Source organism: Gavia stellata, chromosome 1 (genome assembly GCF_030936135.1).
Source record: "Gavia stellata isolate bGavSte3 chromosome 1, bGavSte3.hap2, whole genome shotgun sequence".
Lineage (NCBI taxonomy): Eukaryota > Metazoa > Chordata > Aves > Gaviiformes > Gaviidae > Gavia > Gavia stellata.
The window spans coordinates 59,949,854-59,967,850 of record NC_082594.1 but is presented as its reverse complement, the minus strand read 5'-3'; the positions used below and the strand labels follow the sequence as shown (position 1 = coordinate 59,967,850).

The following is a 17,997-nucleotide window of genomic DNA, read 5'->3' as shown; positions in this document are numbered from 1 at the left end:
TTGCATCTTGTGCACCCGCGTGGAGCTGAGGCGTGGGGCTGCCTGCCGCGGGCTGCTGCCGTTGCTGTCTGTTCACAAAAGCGGTCGTGTGAGCTCACAGGAGGAAAAGGCCTTTATGCACCACGGTGCTCGTCGCCTCTGGCTTAGGAAGGGTCTGGACCCCAGTCTGGAAATGCATCGCTGTCGCCTTGCCCTGTTCTTGCACTCTTGCTGAGGTATCTGCTGTTGACCACCCTCATATAGGGGACATGGGGCTCTCAAGCCTTTTTGTGGTGACTTACTATGGTGGTTCTTACACCCTGTCTGTTCTTATGATTAGAAAACTGTTCCTATCCATGTTAATTACTCCATGCAGAAATTCTGGCCAGCTGTGTGTTCATGTATGTGGAGAACCAATTGTCTCTTCTATAAACGCTTTACCCGTATTTGTAGGTGGTTATGCCCCATCTCATCAGCTCCTGTTTAAGCTCCTGCTTGTTCAGTCTGTGCCCCGGAGAAACAGTCCTGGACTCAGTGCTCTGCCCTGAGCTCTTTCCAACTACTTTTGTAGTCCACAAGTTTCTGAACTGTGGTAGCAAAAACTTGATATAATATTCTGTCTGAGGCTCATACAATAATACTTACTATCATTACTTAATATTAGGACAAAACAGTCAATACTTAATATTCTCTTGGAGGGACAATTCCCCCCACGCCCCCAACTCGATTTGTCTACATCCATTGACTATTTCCTTCATCCTCATTTTCTTGTCCTCCTAATGTGCTGGCAATCCCCTCCTGTCTCTGCACTGTCTAGAAATTTAGTCTGTTAATTAGTCTAACGGTGTGTCCAGCATGTTTCTGCATTGCATCCGCAGCATCTTTTTTGCATGTGGTGGTTTTGTGTGATTGTCACTTGGAGGCCTCTGTAGCTGCTCCTAACAGTCACTTTGGGAATTAATCTCTTTCTGGTAGTAGTAAAAAATAATCTAACGAAATTTCTCTATGCAGTAGAGTTGAAAGTGATTTGAAATGGTTTCAAACAGACAAAAGGCAAATGTTTGCTGTGATGTCGAATGGGTGAGAGGCACGTGAGCAGTGCTGTGATTGATGCTCGTCCGAAAGGAAGGCATCATTGCTCTGCCTCCTTGTGATAAATACCTCCAAGATATTCCAGCTTAGGCACAGGCGTATTTGTTGGTTTGGGGATGTAAACTATCCAAGGGTGAAATGAAAAGTATCTGTGAAGTAGATTAAGTGGCATTTCAGGTAGTGCCCGGTAGCGTCCAGCGTGGCACTGGTTACTCTTATTTGTTTTCACAAACCAGCAGCTCGTCGTTTCTGAGCGGACGACTGCTGCGAGGAGACCGTAACCTCCTGATTTCAAAGGAGCCATCGTTTCGCTGGTGCCTCTGTGGTTAATGTAAGAAAGGTGTCTTGCCATAAACTTTTTCCGAGGTATTCAGCAAGGTTGGAAAGGGGTCGGCCCGGGCAGGAAGCCCTTGTCTGTGCTATAAAGAAAATAGCAAGCAACAAAATGAAAGCATCAAAGGACCAACAGGATGCAGTCCCAGGAGTCCTCTCTGGCATGTTAGTCCTTCTTGAAAGTTAGCATTGAGTGAAGAGTGACCTTAAAACTCACTTCATTCAAACAGACTGGGCTCAAGTTTAAAGTTCAAGGCATTTTGTTTTTTCACCTGTTTCCTACAGTTTTAAGAAACTTCTGAAGAATTAATGTGTAACTATATCTGGTCACTGAGCCAACGCGGAGAATTTTTCTCAAGGGAAAATAATGTTACTGTATGGAGGGAGAGAAATGGATACTTTCTGAATTGGAAGAAAAAGTTTCAACAAAATAAAACCAAAACCCCTGCTACTGCGATGCAAACAGCCCTAGAGGTGGCGTAGCGCACGCACTATTTCTTATTTTCAAAAGATGCTGGTAGGATCCCATAATTGTCCGAATCGTGGTAAAAGGATGTTTATTGTCAAAACTGCTGCTTCTTGGGAAGCGAGGTCTTGTTTGGGGCACAACCTGGGAGCAAAGAGCCTGGTTGTGGCAGCTCAGCTTCATCTGCGAGCATGTGTTGACTGAGCCAGCGACTGGCCCCGTGGCCACCCATCCCTCTCTCACCGTGCTGGAGCTGTTGGGCCCCAAGAGGGAAAACTAAAGCCCTGACCCAAAACTCCATTGGTAGGCAAGGGCAGACGTGGATACGGTGATGCAGCCCTACCACTGCTAACGCCAAGCAGCAACCTGGGCTGCTGGCCGGTGCCGGTTACGAGCCACTTTTGTTTTCACCCAACAGAATCTTCTACCTGCGTGATCCTGAAACAAGTTTCTTTATTTTCTGATCTTTGCATCTTGCGTAATGGAGCAACTAATAATTGATCCTGCGAGTGGTTCGGCAGGTTGTCTTTTGTAGCTAAAAGAAGTAGTTGGAAGCAATGACATCCAGGTTTTGCTTGCATTTCCCCCTGCCATTAAATTTTAATGATTCTGGCATGAATATTTCATGAAAGTACTTTCTGAATGGGTTTGTTTTGTCCTGGCAGCTAATACTTAGTAGAGCATCTGGGGGGTGGGGAGGGGAGTTGTTTGGTTTTTGGTGGGTTTTCTTTTCCTCTTAGGTGGTTGAGTGTAGGTAAGAAATGTCAAACTGGATTAAGCGAGAAAAGGCAACTTCTTGTTGGTGATTCAGCGAAGGGATGCCCTCTATAGCTCTTTCCAGCTGCTTGGTGGAAGTCTGTGAAATGACCCTCAAATAAAACTCTGCTCTTTACTCTCCTGCCACAAGGTGGCTAAAAATGTTTTGAAAGCCCACGATATGAGAGTGCTAGAAATGATGCTAATACATCTAACAGCCTCTCTGCAACAGAACACATGGCACACAGGAGACCAGATTTATTGCACAGAAAATTCTATGTCTTATTTATATGGAGCGACGTTCAGAAAATGTTTTTACCCAACTTATTTCAATCATTCCTCAGCCAGGGTTGTCCAGGCTTGGCTTTGCTGTTTTTTTTTTTATAGAAGGAGAAGTCACTGCACCCAGCACATCCCGCGTGAGCAACAGGGCCGCTGTGGACCGCAGCAGTGTGATGGGGAGCTCAGCGGCTGCCTGCCCGCGAAGCCACGGCTCTACCAGCACAGCAGCCTCATGGCTCTACACAAACTGTGGCTGAAACTTCAGATTCCCACTCCATCTCCGTTTGCACTGCCTGCCAAACCCACCTACTCGTTTGCTAAATCGGAAACACTTATCCAAACTGGGGTTAGCAAGGGTTGTTGTTGTTGTTGACTTTTGTGGGCCCTGCACTAGGATGACAGATGTGTTGCTTTAAATCAGTAACGTTTCCCAATAGCCCCCTGTTGCGCCATCAGAAATGTGTACTTCATTTTCACCAATTTCAGGAGGGGTAACGCTCCCTGCAAACTTTTTGGAAGCTTATCTCCAGCTGTACAGTAGGGATAGAGCTTTTGTTTAATGGAAATGAAGCGTATCTTTTTCTTACAGATGCACTACTCGCTATCGAGCTTTTTATGTGCGTTTTAGGTTTCCCTTTTTATTTTTTTAACTTATTAACTCTGACAAGTAACCTCTTGGTTGTGAACAATTTAATTCACAATTCATTTTTCTGATTCAAAGTGAACACGAGTGCCCTAATCCCCTAATGGGAATTAATTGCATGTTTCAGTGCTTAACTCTGATCCTTTCTCAATCCCCACTGGGACAAGTTTCTTCCTGAAGGATCTGTGTTTGTTATTCAAAACACAATCTGAAAGGTAATGATTTTTCTTATAAAAGGGAGTCAGACCCACTGAATATTAATTCTCTTTTTATTGTGAGGGAATGAGCTGCATCCAAAAAAATATGTTTATGTCATGAAGGATAAATTATGCTGAAGTATACCTGATAAAATGGGGGGGGGGGGGGGGAGGGGAATGAGCACAGTCTTTTTTTCCTTAAGTGAAAGCTGTTTGCCAGTAAATACAGGCACACACTGGTTTTGGTTGGAAAACTGTCTTCTGTTACAGAGAAGAACTGTTTACTTCACCAAGAGGGGAAAGTGCTTTGCTACTGATTATTTTAAACGACACTCCTCTTTACCAGCAATGTACCCCTTTGGATAACCAACCTGATCTAACAGCCTACTAAAATAAGAGTAAATAGCAGAAAATACATTGTTTCTACTTCCCATCTGCTTTTAAAGATTTTGCAAAAACTTGAAATATGTTGTTTGATGACCCTCCTTCCAAAAGGAGCCGCACGTGCTCCTCTGATGCTGGGTGCCTGGTGAGTAGCTGCCCGACGGCCGCGTTGGGTGACGGAGCGGCAGGCTCTGCCCAGTCAGTGACCAGTGGCAAAACGTGGGAGACCATCAAACAGTGCAGAACTGCTTCTGCCCTACAGAAATATGGGGGTTGATTTCCCCCCCCCCCACCTTTCAGGAAAGCCAGCCTTTTATCCCATTTAAACCAATTTTGAGTTGTTTATGCTCACAGGTAAATGTTGAACAATGTCATTCAGGGTCTGTTTTCAAGAACTGGCTAGCACATCTGCTAATCGGCTACTTCAGGCAGAGGTGGCTTACCACTTTCGGGTATCTGGGGATGACAGGAGCGTGGCGTTACCTGGCCTTTCTGCCAGCAGCCCTAGCTTCCAGTTCCACCCCTGAGGTAAATAAATGGAAATAGCATTTGTACAGCTCGCTCAGACGGGAAGGGGGAAGGTGCTTGTGAGGACCACAGTGTCTGGCCTTACCAGCTCTGTAAATGAGGTTTGTCACCTAAGATTTCTCAGCAGTGCCGAGAGCTGTTGTCATTCCCCTCCCCTGAAGGAGCAGGACAGATGTGTCCTTTCAGACTGCACCCACTCGCTTGGGCTGTGGTTGCTGTAGGCCACCCCAGTTCTCCCCCCAGAGCCACAGCTTGCTCTTCAGCGCTTGTCAGTCATTCAGCAAGTGGGACCTCCACGCTGGCATTACCGAAAATCCTTCAGCATGTCCATGAGGTTAAACTTGCCCCGCTGCCGCACCTCGTTTTGCTTGTAAGGTCTGGGGCAAAAGCCCTTCCATCCCTCTTCGTGACAGACAGGTCCTCCGTTCGTCCCGGTGATGTCCCAGTTTGTGCATAGTTAGCTTGCTGCGGCTACGAGCATCATGCTGCTTGCTTTTCTTTTCCTTTTTTTTTTTTTATTAAGACTGTGACCAAGCTGATGTTATTTGAAAAAACACCGTCGAATACATGCAACTGCAGCGTGACAGGACCAGAAGTCTGACTGCGTTAATTTGCTTTTAGACAATTAATGCCGCTGTGCTTTATTATACCACACATAAGACCACACCTGAACTTTCAAACTGCAACCAGGCTCTTCTGTCACTGAGTAAAATGTTGTTTCTCAACTACTTTCACCGCTGACACGGTGGAAGAGGAACCTGAGCAGAAGAGGGAGGGAAGCAAGCGCTTCCCCAGGGTGTGTTGGACCACACCCAGAGTTGGCAATGCCAGGTTTTTTGTGTAGTGTGTGACCAAGTCATCAGTTCAGGCTTTAAAAAAGACCACTACACCCCAACAAGGGAAGAAAAACTAACTGTGGCTTCACTCTTGTGTGTTTTAATAAGCAGGTTTGACCTGGGCTAATTAAACCGAAAATGCAGTGGCACAGCATAGGAAGACGTCTGCTTAGCTAAACTGAACCATGATTGTTTTGGGTTTTGTTGGGGTTTGTCCGCCCCCCCCCCCCCCCGCCCATAAAGGATGTGCTGAGTGGAGCTTGTTTCCATCACCAGGATGGCTCCCATAATGGTGAGAGAGGAGGAAAAAAAAAAAAAAAAAAAAAAAAAAAAGAGAAAGGCTCGGCCCTTTCCCCAAGGCTCAGGGATGCGTTGGCTGATGTTGTGGCTTCCTTAGAGAAACCATGGGATGTAATTTGATTACAGCAAAGAACTGCAAAGGTGACTTTCCCCTGGTGTCTGTTTTTCACTGTTAAGGGTTTTTGACTGACTGAAAAGTTTAAAGAGATATTTGAATTCAGTGTGATATTTAAACAAGGTGTAGGACTACGATACCTCTTTTGCATGCGCCTGAAGAGTCTCGCATGTACAACACGCCTTGGCATGGGTGCAGTTCTCCAGCGTGTTGGGCAAAACAGCCTCATGGGTAACGTAGACCTTTGTCTTTCAGCTGCTTTTGCAGGTACGATGGCTCGTGTCTTCGTCTACGGCACGCTGAAGAAAGGCCAGCCCAACTACAAGCACATGATCAACACGGCCAAGGGGCTAGCGAAGTTCCAAGGAAGGGGCCGCACAGTGGAGAAGTACCCGCTGGTGATTGCAGGAAAATACAACATTCCTTACATGCTGAACATCCCGGGAACAGGACACCATGTTGCTGGGGAGATTTACTCAGTTGACGACCAGATGCTGCAGTTCCTGGATGAGTTTGAAGGCTGTCCAGACATGTACCAGCGTACCCTGATGAGAATCGAGGTGGTGGAGTGGGAAGGGAAGGGCGGCGCAGGCGAGACACGGGCAGCTGCCGAGGGCGTCATGGAGTGCTTCGTGTACAGCACAACAACATACCCACCCGAGTGGGTCAGCCTCCCCTACCATGACAGTTATGACTCCTCGGGGAAACACGGCCTCTCCTACGTCCTACGCGAAAGCCGGGATTAGAAACGGGAGATAACACAGCCTGGCCGAAGACGTAGTACTAAGCACATGTTGATCGGTAACCTTTCCAGGAAAGCTGTAATACCTTTCTAGTAAAACACAGGATCTCTTGTAACCTTCCCAACCCGGGACCCTTGGCGCTAGTGTTGAAATCTCGTAGGCTAGAGATGGGGACTCATCCTCAGCTAGTCAGCCTCCTCCTCGCCCCCACTAACGTGCTGCGAGTAACTGGGTTTGCATGAGGCGTAAAATAACTGTATCTGTGCACATCGGTTTTGGAGTCTAGTTATTTTCTCCATCCCCCCCCTTTGCCTCAGTGCATGACTGAGGTCAGTGAAAGGCAGAGGAATAGACTAATTTTCTTTTTTACTCGAATTGACAAATTTCCTTGTGTAGTTCTCCAAGGTGGGTGGAATAATGATGATACTATTGCACTAATAGCTGACAGTGATTAAAAAAAATCATGTCTGCAAACAAAGTAAAGCACAACTCACGTTTAATACTGACTTGTAATGGTGTTTAGTAGGTTACTGAATGTAAACAGGGAGAGATGACCATATAGATACTATGTGCTTCAAAACAAGTATTAAATGGCTGGAGAAATAGAGAAAATTTAAAGACTATTCTTACTGTGTTGCAGTGTTTTCCTGAACTGGAAAAGAGTATTTTTAAAACATGTTCAGTTTTCTAAGGTACTGTGAAGCAATATTAAAAGAGCATAAGATAATTACATTTAAAATCATATTTTTAACTTAACATTCTAAGCATTTTAGGTACCATGTCAGTTCACTGAGTGACTGTGGGATTTGGGGGGGGGGGGGGTGGGGCGGTATTGGGGACCAGGAAAAGCAAACCTGATTTCAGCTGCCCACAATGCTACAGCAGATGCAGCTGTTGTGAGCACTTACTATCAAGATTACTTTTAGCCAAGCACTTTAATGTAGAACTTATAACCATATGCAAACTGAATTTCCTATCGGGGGAAGATTTTATATACATTATAAAAAATATCCAAAGGACCTGTATTGTGATTATTGCAACATTTAAACCAGGGGAAAAAAAGAAGACGGATGGAAAGATGACTGTTGTCCCCCCTGACTCAACCAACTGTGCTAGTTTCTGTACAGTCTGGGAAAATCGTGGCTTTCTGTTGTTATGCAACGGTACCTTGTATTTTCCTTCAACTGCAGTGTTTGGTACATATAGATTGTACAGTATACAAAGCTGCCAAAGGGATGTGAGCAGGGAATGTATGCCATGCAGTGAGCCAAAGTGCAATAAAATGTACTACAGATGCCATTAAGAACAATGTTGTACTTTTGCTTCACTGCCAGCAGCCCTGTGATGGCTGGAGGAGCTCCAGGGTAGGGAATCAGTCCAGGGATCCAGGGTAAGGAATCAACCTAAACTTTATCAGGAACAGACACTGCTGCATCTCATTTAGAAAACCAGTCAGAAAGCTTGTGTTGCTGCAGTAGGCAAATTAAGTAATTTTAAAATAGAACAGTCATGTTACATCTCTTTACCATACTTTTTTGGTTGTTTGTTTGTTTTTTTTTTTTTTAGTTTAGGGCAACCTGCAGAAGCTGAACTGTGCTCCTTTTGGAAGGGGCAAGATGGTATTAAGGAGATCTGTAGGAAGATCTGCAGGTGTCTGCTCAGTTTCTCCAACTCCAAAAGCATTAATTTTTCTGGAAGGCAGGTACTAGCCAAACACTCTCCTTACTCATCTTGATGGGGTTTGTAAACTAATTAACAAAGCAGATCCCTGTACTACATTATTCCCCCTTGGCCCTGTGATGTAGTTGGCAGCGTCTCAGTAACGTGAAAAATGCCTCTTCAATCAGAAGTTTCAAGCAGAATCACAAACCTTTCTGGGTGAATGTGAGGCACCAGCCCTGTCAGAGACTGTTTTTGTCCTTTACCTCCCGGTAAAGGGCCCAGGCGCCTCTGGCCAGAGGGGTTTTTCTGGGAAGTAGCATGGTTCTGCACATCCTCCGCAAGAATATGAGAGCAGGCCCCCTCCTCTCTGGGGCAGTGGTCAAGGCACAGTGGGAACGGTGACTTAGAGGTATGTCAAAAAACAAAAGCTGTAGGAGGTGGTACCAAAGGCAGGAGGAGCCCGGTGTCCTGGCCCAGCAGTGGGCAGCAGCGGAGGCCTAGGCAAGAGCATGGGGACAGAGACGATGCTTACAGTGTGCAGGGACGGCGGAGGTACCACTGTATCCAGTGAGCTGCAGCTGCTGACTGACTTACTGAGTTAGATCGATTAATGGAAGAGAGAGCCTCTGTGAAGCACACACTAACATTCTGAACACAGGAAACTTCTGGTATCTTCACCATCCTGTGGCACCGAGTTCCTGAGTGAGGAGAGAAAAGAAACGCATCCTCTTACCTGTCCTGACCAAGTCACCAGCCCTCTCACTTCTGTCAAGTCTCTTGCATCTTCCTCCTCTCCAGGCCCTCTGGTTTCCCACACTGGCTACGCAGCTCTTCCAGCAGGATATAGTTACGTATTATGAACAGTCCTAGTTCTTCACACAGTCTTTAGTAAGAGCCTCTGCACAACAAAAGATCTTGGGTCTCCCTTTCCTGTAAGAGTTCAGGAGGAGACTTGGCCTGAGGGACAGCAAGTGCCTCTAGCAATACCCTGGGGCAACTAAGGGCCTTCCAGGACAGTGCCAGCTCCTTCTGTAAGGACTTGGATCCAGTAATCAACTGAAAGAAGACAAGGGCGGGGGGGGAATTTGAGTATAAAAGAAGAAAAGAAGTCCCTTGCATCTGTAAATGAAAATACATGGGGAAAGTCTGCGCTAGCAAAATAAAACATCTAACCTGTAATTTAAATCTAGCCTGTACAAAGGCTTCAAAATATTACAATAAATCTCATCAGAGTTTAAGCCATTGGCAGTACTTGTTCAGCGCTTGCACAGAGCACAGGAAAACTGCTCGGTTAACCACTCAGTGGTTAATTTTTCACTCTTACCAACCATTCTGTACAATTTGGCTGGGGCCTCAAACAAGTGATATTACCATGGAGAAGATGAATCGGATTTGGGCTTTTGTTTTCTTTTTTTTTTTAAAAAGAGGCTTTTCCTGTTTTAAAGCAGAAATGGTATTTTATTGATTTTATTTGATCCTGAAAAATCAAAGAATTACAAAGGTTATGTACAAGTATTTCTGGAAGTAAAAATCTGGGATCTGTTGCCAAGGTTTAACATCTGTGTTTGCTGACTTAACCACTGATACAATAAATATGACTGTATAAAATCTTGCACAATAGGACTGTCCATCTTCTGTGTTGAATTGCCTTAATTTTACTTTATGGATGGAAATAATAAAGACTTAGCTAATTCAACAGTGTGGAGGCAACTGTTTATTCCAGTTCCACCAGCAGATCTCCTTCTCCAACAGTATCACCAGCTTTGCAGTGCACAGCTTTCACCTACAGTACAGAAACAGAAATAATTTCAAATCTTCCTGAATAGCATGGTTAAATAAATGGCTTGGTTGACATTGCTTTTATAGCATATCACATCTGCATGCAGAGAGTAAATGGCCACTATACAACATCATGACCACCATGGGGATCACAGGCGCAGGTACGTTGGAAGGGCCTCGAGAGGTTACTAGCTCGACCTCCAACGCTCAGAGTCCAGCTGAGTTTTGAGTATCTCTGAGGACGGAGACTCCACAAACTGTGGGCAGCCTGCTTCAGTGCTTAACCAAATTGCATCCAACTCCATCAAGGTATTTAGGCACCTGCCATTTGCTGGTTTTCTTATTACTTGGGTACTTGAAGATCTGAACGTCAGATCAAGGTGGCACTCCTAAAAAGCACCTTTCTTCTACCTGTTTGCACTGATGTTCATTTACTACTACATTTTTAAAGCTTTCAGATGACAGGCTGACTATTCAACACTCATGCTTGGACATTTCAGTGAAATATTCCAGTATCTCTTGCATTACAGATTTTAAGTGTAACTGAATTTTGGGACTGCAGCCATGAAGTGGGCTTCCCTAAATCCCCAGACAGCTAAGATGATAGATTGCTTCAAATCTGAATTTGGATCCTTTAACATAACCGAACTTGACAAAGGGCTACCACTGTCAAATAAATGCAACTACATCTGTAGATGAATTACATACTCACATGCAGATCCCTGAATTTTAAAACACAAAAACATCTTATACTAGTCCCTCATTTCCTCTAGAAAAGGCTGTAATGTGTTTGAATTCCTTTTTAGCACATGGAACTCCGGAAAGTAACTTGAAGCTGTATATTAGAGTTTGCTTGCAATATTATTTCAGAGCTTACACTGACATGCCAAATCCTTGGTCAAAACCTTGTTCAGCAGTTAGCTCGGTTTAGTCATCCAAACGTTACCTTGGAAGGAAACCTGGAGCGTACCCAAAATACCAGGCTACTATGGCTACGCTATTGCCCACGTCCGAGTTTGATAGTCTAAAGCCACATGAGCTGTAAGCATATCTCTGGCTCTGGCATATTCATATCTCTATGCACAGGCATATTCACTGCGTTGCCCCAGAAATGAAGCTGAACACTGTACACAGGCAAAGACACCATGAGATGTACAAAAAAGAGCTTTATTTCTAAATCAATAGCTAGGCAGCCTACCCAATTCCTGAGTCTCAATCTTTTAAGAGATGAAAGCAGTGTAAAAAATACTCTCCTTCTTTCTTTTCTTTTTCTACAAAGCCAAGGTTCAGCAAACATTGTCGCTGACTAGTGTTTCAAACTCCCCAGTGATTTTTGACATGCAGCGGGGCCAGCTCCTCGCTCTGACCCACGCGCAGCTGTCCCATAGGAGCCTGGAGGCACGCCAGTTCCTCTCCATCTTTCCCTCATTTTTAAACCACCTGCAGCTGGAGTAAACTCAAAGTAGACAAAAACAAGCCATTTTTCTCACAATTACAGACAGGAAGATGGGGTTTGATGCAGAAAAGGAATTCAGCTGGGAATGAAAATGGGAACATCTTCCAGCTGAAGACAAACGAACTGAGTTTCAAAACATGGTTTCAAAGCATCAAAACGTGGACCAACAGCCAGTGCCAAACATCCCATTCCTGTGGAGGGGCCAAGTTATTTTAGCACTCAGAGCCATGACTTTGCACTGCAGAATGGGATGAATTCTGTTTAGCAGCTTCACTTCTACACAGCCCAAAACTTTTTTGCTTTTTCAAATTCTTAAAATTCTAAAGAATCAAATAATTGGCTTATTAAAATGGAGACGCTAAGGGGACATTGCAAGGTGCACATCGGGCCTGTGCACCATTCAAATCCCACTTTGAAGGATTAATAAGCGAAACGTGGGTTTTACGTGGCGTCTGTACAGAGTGAATGGGAGATACTTATTATTGGGAGAAATACAAGCAGGATTTTAAGGAACAGGCCCATGGTTTGCAGCACACCTTGGTGAGAAAGGGAAGGTTAAATTAAAAAAATAAAGGGGGTGGGTGGGAGGGGGAATGTCATTTTGATTACAAATGCTCACTGGTTAAAAACAGTGGATGCAAAGAAGCAATAAGGGGTAAAACAAAAGAAGCAAAGATGAAAAACTAAATGCTGGGAAATATTAATCAAGTGAGAAAATAAATTATCTAGGAATTAATGCATGAAATAAACTAATGAAGTGGCCATGTTAGAGCAACAGGAGAAGGTACGTTCTCCCTCTCTCTGCAATTTTTTTTTCCTCGAGACCCAATTTTGCACTAGATGCACTGGAAGAGGCAAGCCCTGGGTCCCAGCCCCAGCGACGATTTTAGTGCTGCGCCAAATAAGCCTTTCTTGTAAACACACAAACAGTCCTTGGCATAGAGACCCATCTTGAGATCTCAGCAAATCTTGCCAGTGACCAAGCTCGTCCTTGCCCTGGAGAGTCAGGCTCCTTGCTGCCTCCCTCTGGGCTAAGGGATCTTGCATTGGCTTTTGTTTTGCTCTTTTTAGTAACAAAATGGCAGTGCTTCAGGGAGAGCAGAGGGGCCTGTCCCCAGGCAGAAAAGGGCTTGGGCATGCTAGGAAATACAAGAATATATAATCCAGGTCTTTGGCAAGGGCCCTGACCAGTGACTCGGCTCTCCCTTTGAAAAGGATGGATCAGGGGCCCATGTCTAGATGATGGTTTCAGACTGTGAATTATAATCCGGCACAGGGACGCTCTGAGGCCCTGATTTAGGGGCTGACAGTCCCCAGACCAGATGGGGTTTAAGGCATGCCCTTGTCATAGAAGCTTAACCAGCTCCCTGCCCAGAGCGCTGGTTTTAGTACATCCTGCGCTGCAGGAAGAGAGTCCCAGCTCAGGGGCTGCAACGCTGATCCCCCTAGAAGCAAGACACCGCAATGCACAGCCTTGCAAAGCTTAACACATTTGCAGATCTAGGCTTCGTATTTAACAGTCACAATAATAAAAAAATTGCTTTTCTCATCTTCCTGCAAAGGCACTTTCTATGCCTTGTTCTGAGTGGTTTTTTAAGGTCCAATTGTTTGCCATTAATGAATTAACTGGCAAAGAGATCTCTCTTCTTCAGTCGCTCTCTGGGAAGATGGAATTTGGAGAAACAGTCCGCAACACCTTTCAATTCAACTTGGCATTGTAACATCATAGAAAACAAGCCATTTAGGAGAAAAAGAGTTATATGAATTTCTGAAGCCGGTAAAACTATTTCCTGCTGTGCTATCTAAGGCTCGGAACTACTTAACAGCATTCACAGCAGATGCAAATGTTAAAAATTAAAGACACCTCACTTTGAAAGACTTGCAACAATCAGACTTAATTCCTTAACAACCAGAATCCTCCTTTTTTCCTTTTTAAATTCTATCCTATTTGACAAGTTGCATATGGTTTTAAGTGACCCAAGGTAGCTTACCTTGCCTGTTTTAGCAGCAATCATACTGTTCTGCATTTTCATTGCTTCAATTACACAAATCTCTTGACCTTCTGAAACCTGGTAAAATTAAAGCAGTGCAAAATGAGGAGAGAGGATTTGAAATGCTCTAAGTGTGTATGATTCTTCTGGAAAATAAAGGGATTATTTCATTAAATGCTAAAAAGACTTTCATGGCACAAGTCAAGTCAGCCAGCTACAGAGTCACGACACAAACCACAATGACAAACCACAGTCGCTTTTGACAAACTAGCAGCAACACAGGGAAAAAGGAATCACCTACTTAAAACTGCTACCCCAGACAAACCTGAAAGGCTCCTCTCCCATCCCATCCATTCAGCTCCAACTTCTACAGTTCACATTTCACATCCATCACGGTTCAACATTAAATCCAGAGCAAAATTTAATCTGTGCAGTTTTGGCCAGGGAGCCTTTGCTTTGCTTCCCTGGCGCAGATCCTGGGGATACTAATCCTGATTCGGAAGCCAAAAGCTTCTTGGCACATGTCTGGGGGAGCATGGGCTGGAAGCTCCGGCAACACCCAACGGGCTAATGCTGAGCAGAAAGTCACACCTCTGCACATGGCAGTATCCGGATGGCAGCTGATGACTTCAGACTGACGGAAGGGAACACGCCTGCAAGGAACCACCACCTCTCATCGGCAAGGGAGGCATCGTGGAGGCAAAACCATCATTTTCACCACAGCTTATAGCTCTTAAAGGGAAAAATTCAAGTTTCCTCTTTCTGTTTGTTTGCACTCTGCTAACAGGCATGCGCAAGCTCAAGGTCACCAGTAACCCACTGGGCTGCTCCGCTGGGCTCCCTGTGCCTCCCAGTCAGATCCTCCCTCCAGTGCCTTGGACCACACTGCGCAGAGGAAACAGCCACTCAAGGCTTTACAGCGCTTGGGGAGGGGCTGCCTATACACGAGGGGAAAAACACGGGATTCAGAATACACAGCGCTTGCGGGGGGGGGGCTGCCTATACACAAGGGGATTCAGAATATATCGCTCATGTAACCCAGCGATCAGCCAGTCATCCCGTCAAGATGATTTATGCTGGAGAGGGAAGGGCGCTAGGCCCTACATGCCAGTATTTAGGACTTGTGCAGGTACGCTCGTCTGGGATGCCTGGTTCCGCAGGCCCACTGAAGTCTTTTCATTAGGCTCTTTTGCAGACATAGTCTGCCACTCACTCTTTATCCCAGCAAATTTGGGATGCTTTCACTCTGATGTCAAAGTTTCATTGAAGAGAGACCTGCAGAGATCTGGTTTATGTGCTGTTATATGTGCCAGTGCCCTCAAAATATGTTTGTTTATATACGTACATATATACACATAGATGTATTTCTCTAAACATATGTAAAATGAATAATACATATTTAAGGACAAGTGTGTACCACTTTGGAGGAATATACTGTCTAACAGACAGGTGTGAAGTCAGAGATCAAATGCACATTGCATGAAGTATATTCTGAAAATTTAAATAAAGCTTTTTTTCTAAAGCGTGCACTAGCAATGAGTGAAAAGCATTGATGTCTGCCTATGGATTCTGAGCAAGACAGAAGAAAAGACGTTACATTAAAAGCTGCTTACGCACCCTTTCTCCAACAGACTGCCAACAGCAATATGACAGGCTTTTTGGGGTAAATAAGGAAAGCATTTGGTATGGGAACATGGTGTACTAACCGGATACAGAGAATAACCGACACCCAACACTTCACCTGCAGAAATTCCATCCGACGCTTCAGGCAAGCACTTAAGTCATTAGCAGTGTCAAATTCAGTGAATAGTATCAAAGACTTGTTCTTTGTCCCCAATCATTTCCCCTCTATTCCCTTTCCCTGTCTTTTGTCTCCTTCCTTCCACACCTGCTGCTCTGTCTGTAGCCTTGTCCCAGCAGCTCGCTCCTTCCTTCCTTGCTGCTTTTCCTCCTCTTCTCCCTATCTCACTGCTCAGCTTTTCCTCTATCTGCTCTGAACTTTCCAGACATTTTTGAGGTTAAGAGGAACTTATGAGTATCTACTTCTGTTAAAAAAAATGAAAAAGCAAGAATGTTTGTTGGAGGGGGTTTTTTAATAGCATTATTTCAGAAACAAATCTGCCACCCTCTGGTTAAACTCAGCTGTGAGTGCCAACAACATGGGCCTCTAAAGGTTGCTGAACATTGAGATGCTAAGGACTACAGATATGAATTGAGTGGCCTAACTTCAAGGGCACAAGAAACTCTTCTCTTGAGCTCCAGCGCGATTCAAATGTAACATGGCTTCATCAGGTGAATGGCATGCAAATGAACCAGTCAGCAATTATCTAAACAGGGTTCTGGATATACATCTACTAGAAAAGTACAGAATCATCTCTGTAGTACAGCACTAAAATGCCAGGAAGTACTAGGGGTTGCGGGATGGAAACGTCCATGAATCGGAACTTCTCCTCCCTTTCTCCCCTTCCTCAAAAGTAAAGTTTCTGTCTTTTATATAATACCTGCTGGGTTGATGACAAAGGAAGCACTGTCTGGGAAGGAAATACCCCCCCCAACCCACAAAATATATAGACAAAGTATCCAGGTAACATCTAAACTTACTAATTTAGAAGGAACGAGGCACTTTCAGCAGGTACCACGTGTGAAAATGCTGTGTCAGTACTTCTGGTGTGCAATTTGTTGAAAATTACCTTGGTGAAAGTGTCACTTAAGCACAGAAGTTCAATTACTGTTCTTATGTTAAACCTTTACAGCTCCACTCATTGTGTTGCAAAGCGACAAATCCTAAAATTAGGCACTTGTATCTCTCTTTTCTCTTTTTCAGTCTTTTGGGCATTGTCCAACTTCTTTCATTCCATAATTGCACATATCCCTTTGCCTGTTATTTAGCCTGCAAATGAAAACCACAGCGATGTGTACAAGTTCTTGCTTTCTAACTTATTTAAGGATTTATCTGGACCATTTTTAATGTTGCATTTTCATCGTATAATTTATTTCTTTCAGTGGATGGTAAACCAATGTAAACCACCATCTTTACATTTCAATTTAGAGAGGTCTCGGTGATGACCCCAATCTGTCAAAACAGGCAAATAAAATCAAACGAAAAATCTAACTGGTTGGAACCAAGTAAAATAAAAGGGCTCCTTCTCTTAAAAGAAATTAAACTCAGGTATCTTTCTCACAGAGTTACACTACAGACAAATATGTCTTTACATTGCTTGGCATACCAAAATATATGAGTGATCAACTGTTAGACCTGCAGTCTGTGTTTTAGTAGTTTATTTCTGCATGGCGCAGTTCAAAGTAGCTGTTCAGTTTTGCCCTCCACACAGTGAAAAAAGAAAAAAAAAAAAAAAAAAGGAAGAAAAAAAAAAGAAGGGGAAAAAAAAAATCATTGAAGAGGAGGGTACTTAACATCTCCACATTGCTAAAAATTCTGATGTGAATTTGGCAACAGTCAATAGCAGCGTCTGAATAACTTGGGGAGTGCACGGTGGTTGTTCTCTCCTCTGGCTGAAAGGTTACACACAGGACAGGGAACCGTCTCCAGCCATTTCCCGACCAAGCAACTCACTTCCAGGGCTGGAAGCAGAATCTGAGCAGCGGAACCCCGAGCCATTTTCACTGCACTTACAGGAGGACCATAAAGACTAATTGCACTTACAGATAGGTCTCTCAAACTCAGAGACACAAAAAGACAGCGCACAACCCAGGGCATTGCTGCCACGGGATCTTTGTGAGCATGGTACGCTTTTCTCAGACTTTTGCATGTCATCTGATAAAGACTTAATGATTGTGACAGGACGTCTTCGATGTTAGGCTTACAAAATGGTCACAAGCCCCACAAGTCTTTCTGATAAACCCAATCGGCACTGATGTATTTCCCCGCTCCCTGTCTAATTGGTGTAAAGTTTGCAGATCTGAATCCCCTATCTTTTATCCAGTTTGCTGCGTCCTCTCCTTTGACACGAGGTCAGGGTTCACATTCGCATCCGATTATCGAAGTGGCACTCATTAACCGGCAGCCTGCCTCGCACCAAAATGAGTTCGCTGGAAGGGGAACGCAGCCCATTTACTCAGCAGATTTTAGCATTTTAAGGAGGCCTGAATGTCACACAGTATTGCGACGTTTTGAGGAGTTTCAGACATCTCCAGCTGATGATTAATTGTGAGTGATGGGAAATAAAATCCAGTAAAGCCAGCTGCTTGCCATGGTCGGCAAAATTACTATAATGGATATAGGCTGCCAATTTTCCAGTTTTACTGGCAAGTCTTCCAAGTGTAATTAAGGGAAGTTATAAATGATATGGAAATCTATCAAGTCCCATTTATTTTCAGAGGACTCTTTCCCCTGAGACTTTTATCTTCAAGCTTATAGTTTGCTTTGTTGTGCTAATGATTTAAACCACTTCTTATTTCTGATTAAAGCCCCCAATATCCTTCGTAAGAAGTTAG

The 17,997-nt window shown here is 44.3% G+C and overlaps 2 protein-coding genes across 3 annotated transcripts in view; one reads left to right on the top strand and one right to left on the bottom strand.

Annotated features, from left to right (window-relative positions):
* Positions 1-8,993, top strand: part of GGACT (gamma-glutamylamine cyclotransferase) — a 33,307-nt gene extending 24,314 nt beyond the window's left edge. Inside the window, exons 2-3 of one of the 2 annotated variants that reach the window (XR_009484556.1) lie at positions 6,167-6,712; positions 8,975-8,993. Coding sequence is in view for 1 of the 2 variants with exons in the window: in XM_059832536.1 (XP_059688519.1) it covers positions 6,184-6,657 (474 nt within the window). In the remaining variant the exon portion in view is untranslated. Of the gene's footprint in view, positions 1-6,166; positions 7,367-8,974 lie in introns of those variants that run through there. The other variant, XM_059832536.1, reaches the window with a different exon arrangement.
* The window catches only part of PCCA (propionyl-CoA carboxylase subunit alpha), a 302,331-nt gene continuing 292,553 nt past the window's right edge, over positions 8,220-17,997 (bottom strand). Inside the window, exons 23-24 of the mRNA XM_059832438.1 lie at positions 13,543-13,620; positions 8,220-10,099 (exon numbers count right to left, since the gene is read on the bottom strand). Coding sequence (XP_059688421.1) covers positions 10,031-10,099; positions 13,543-13,620 — 147 coding nt within the window. The 3' untranslated portion in view covers positions 8,220-10,030. The remainder of the gene's footprint in view (positions 10,100-13,542; positions 13,621-17,997) is intronic.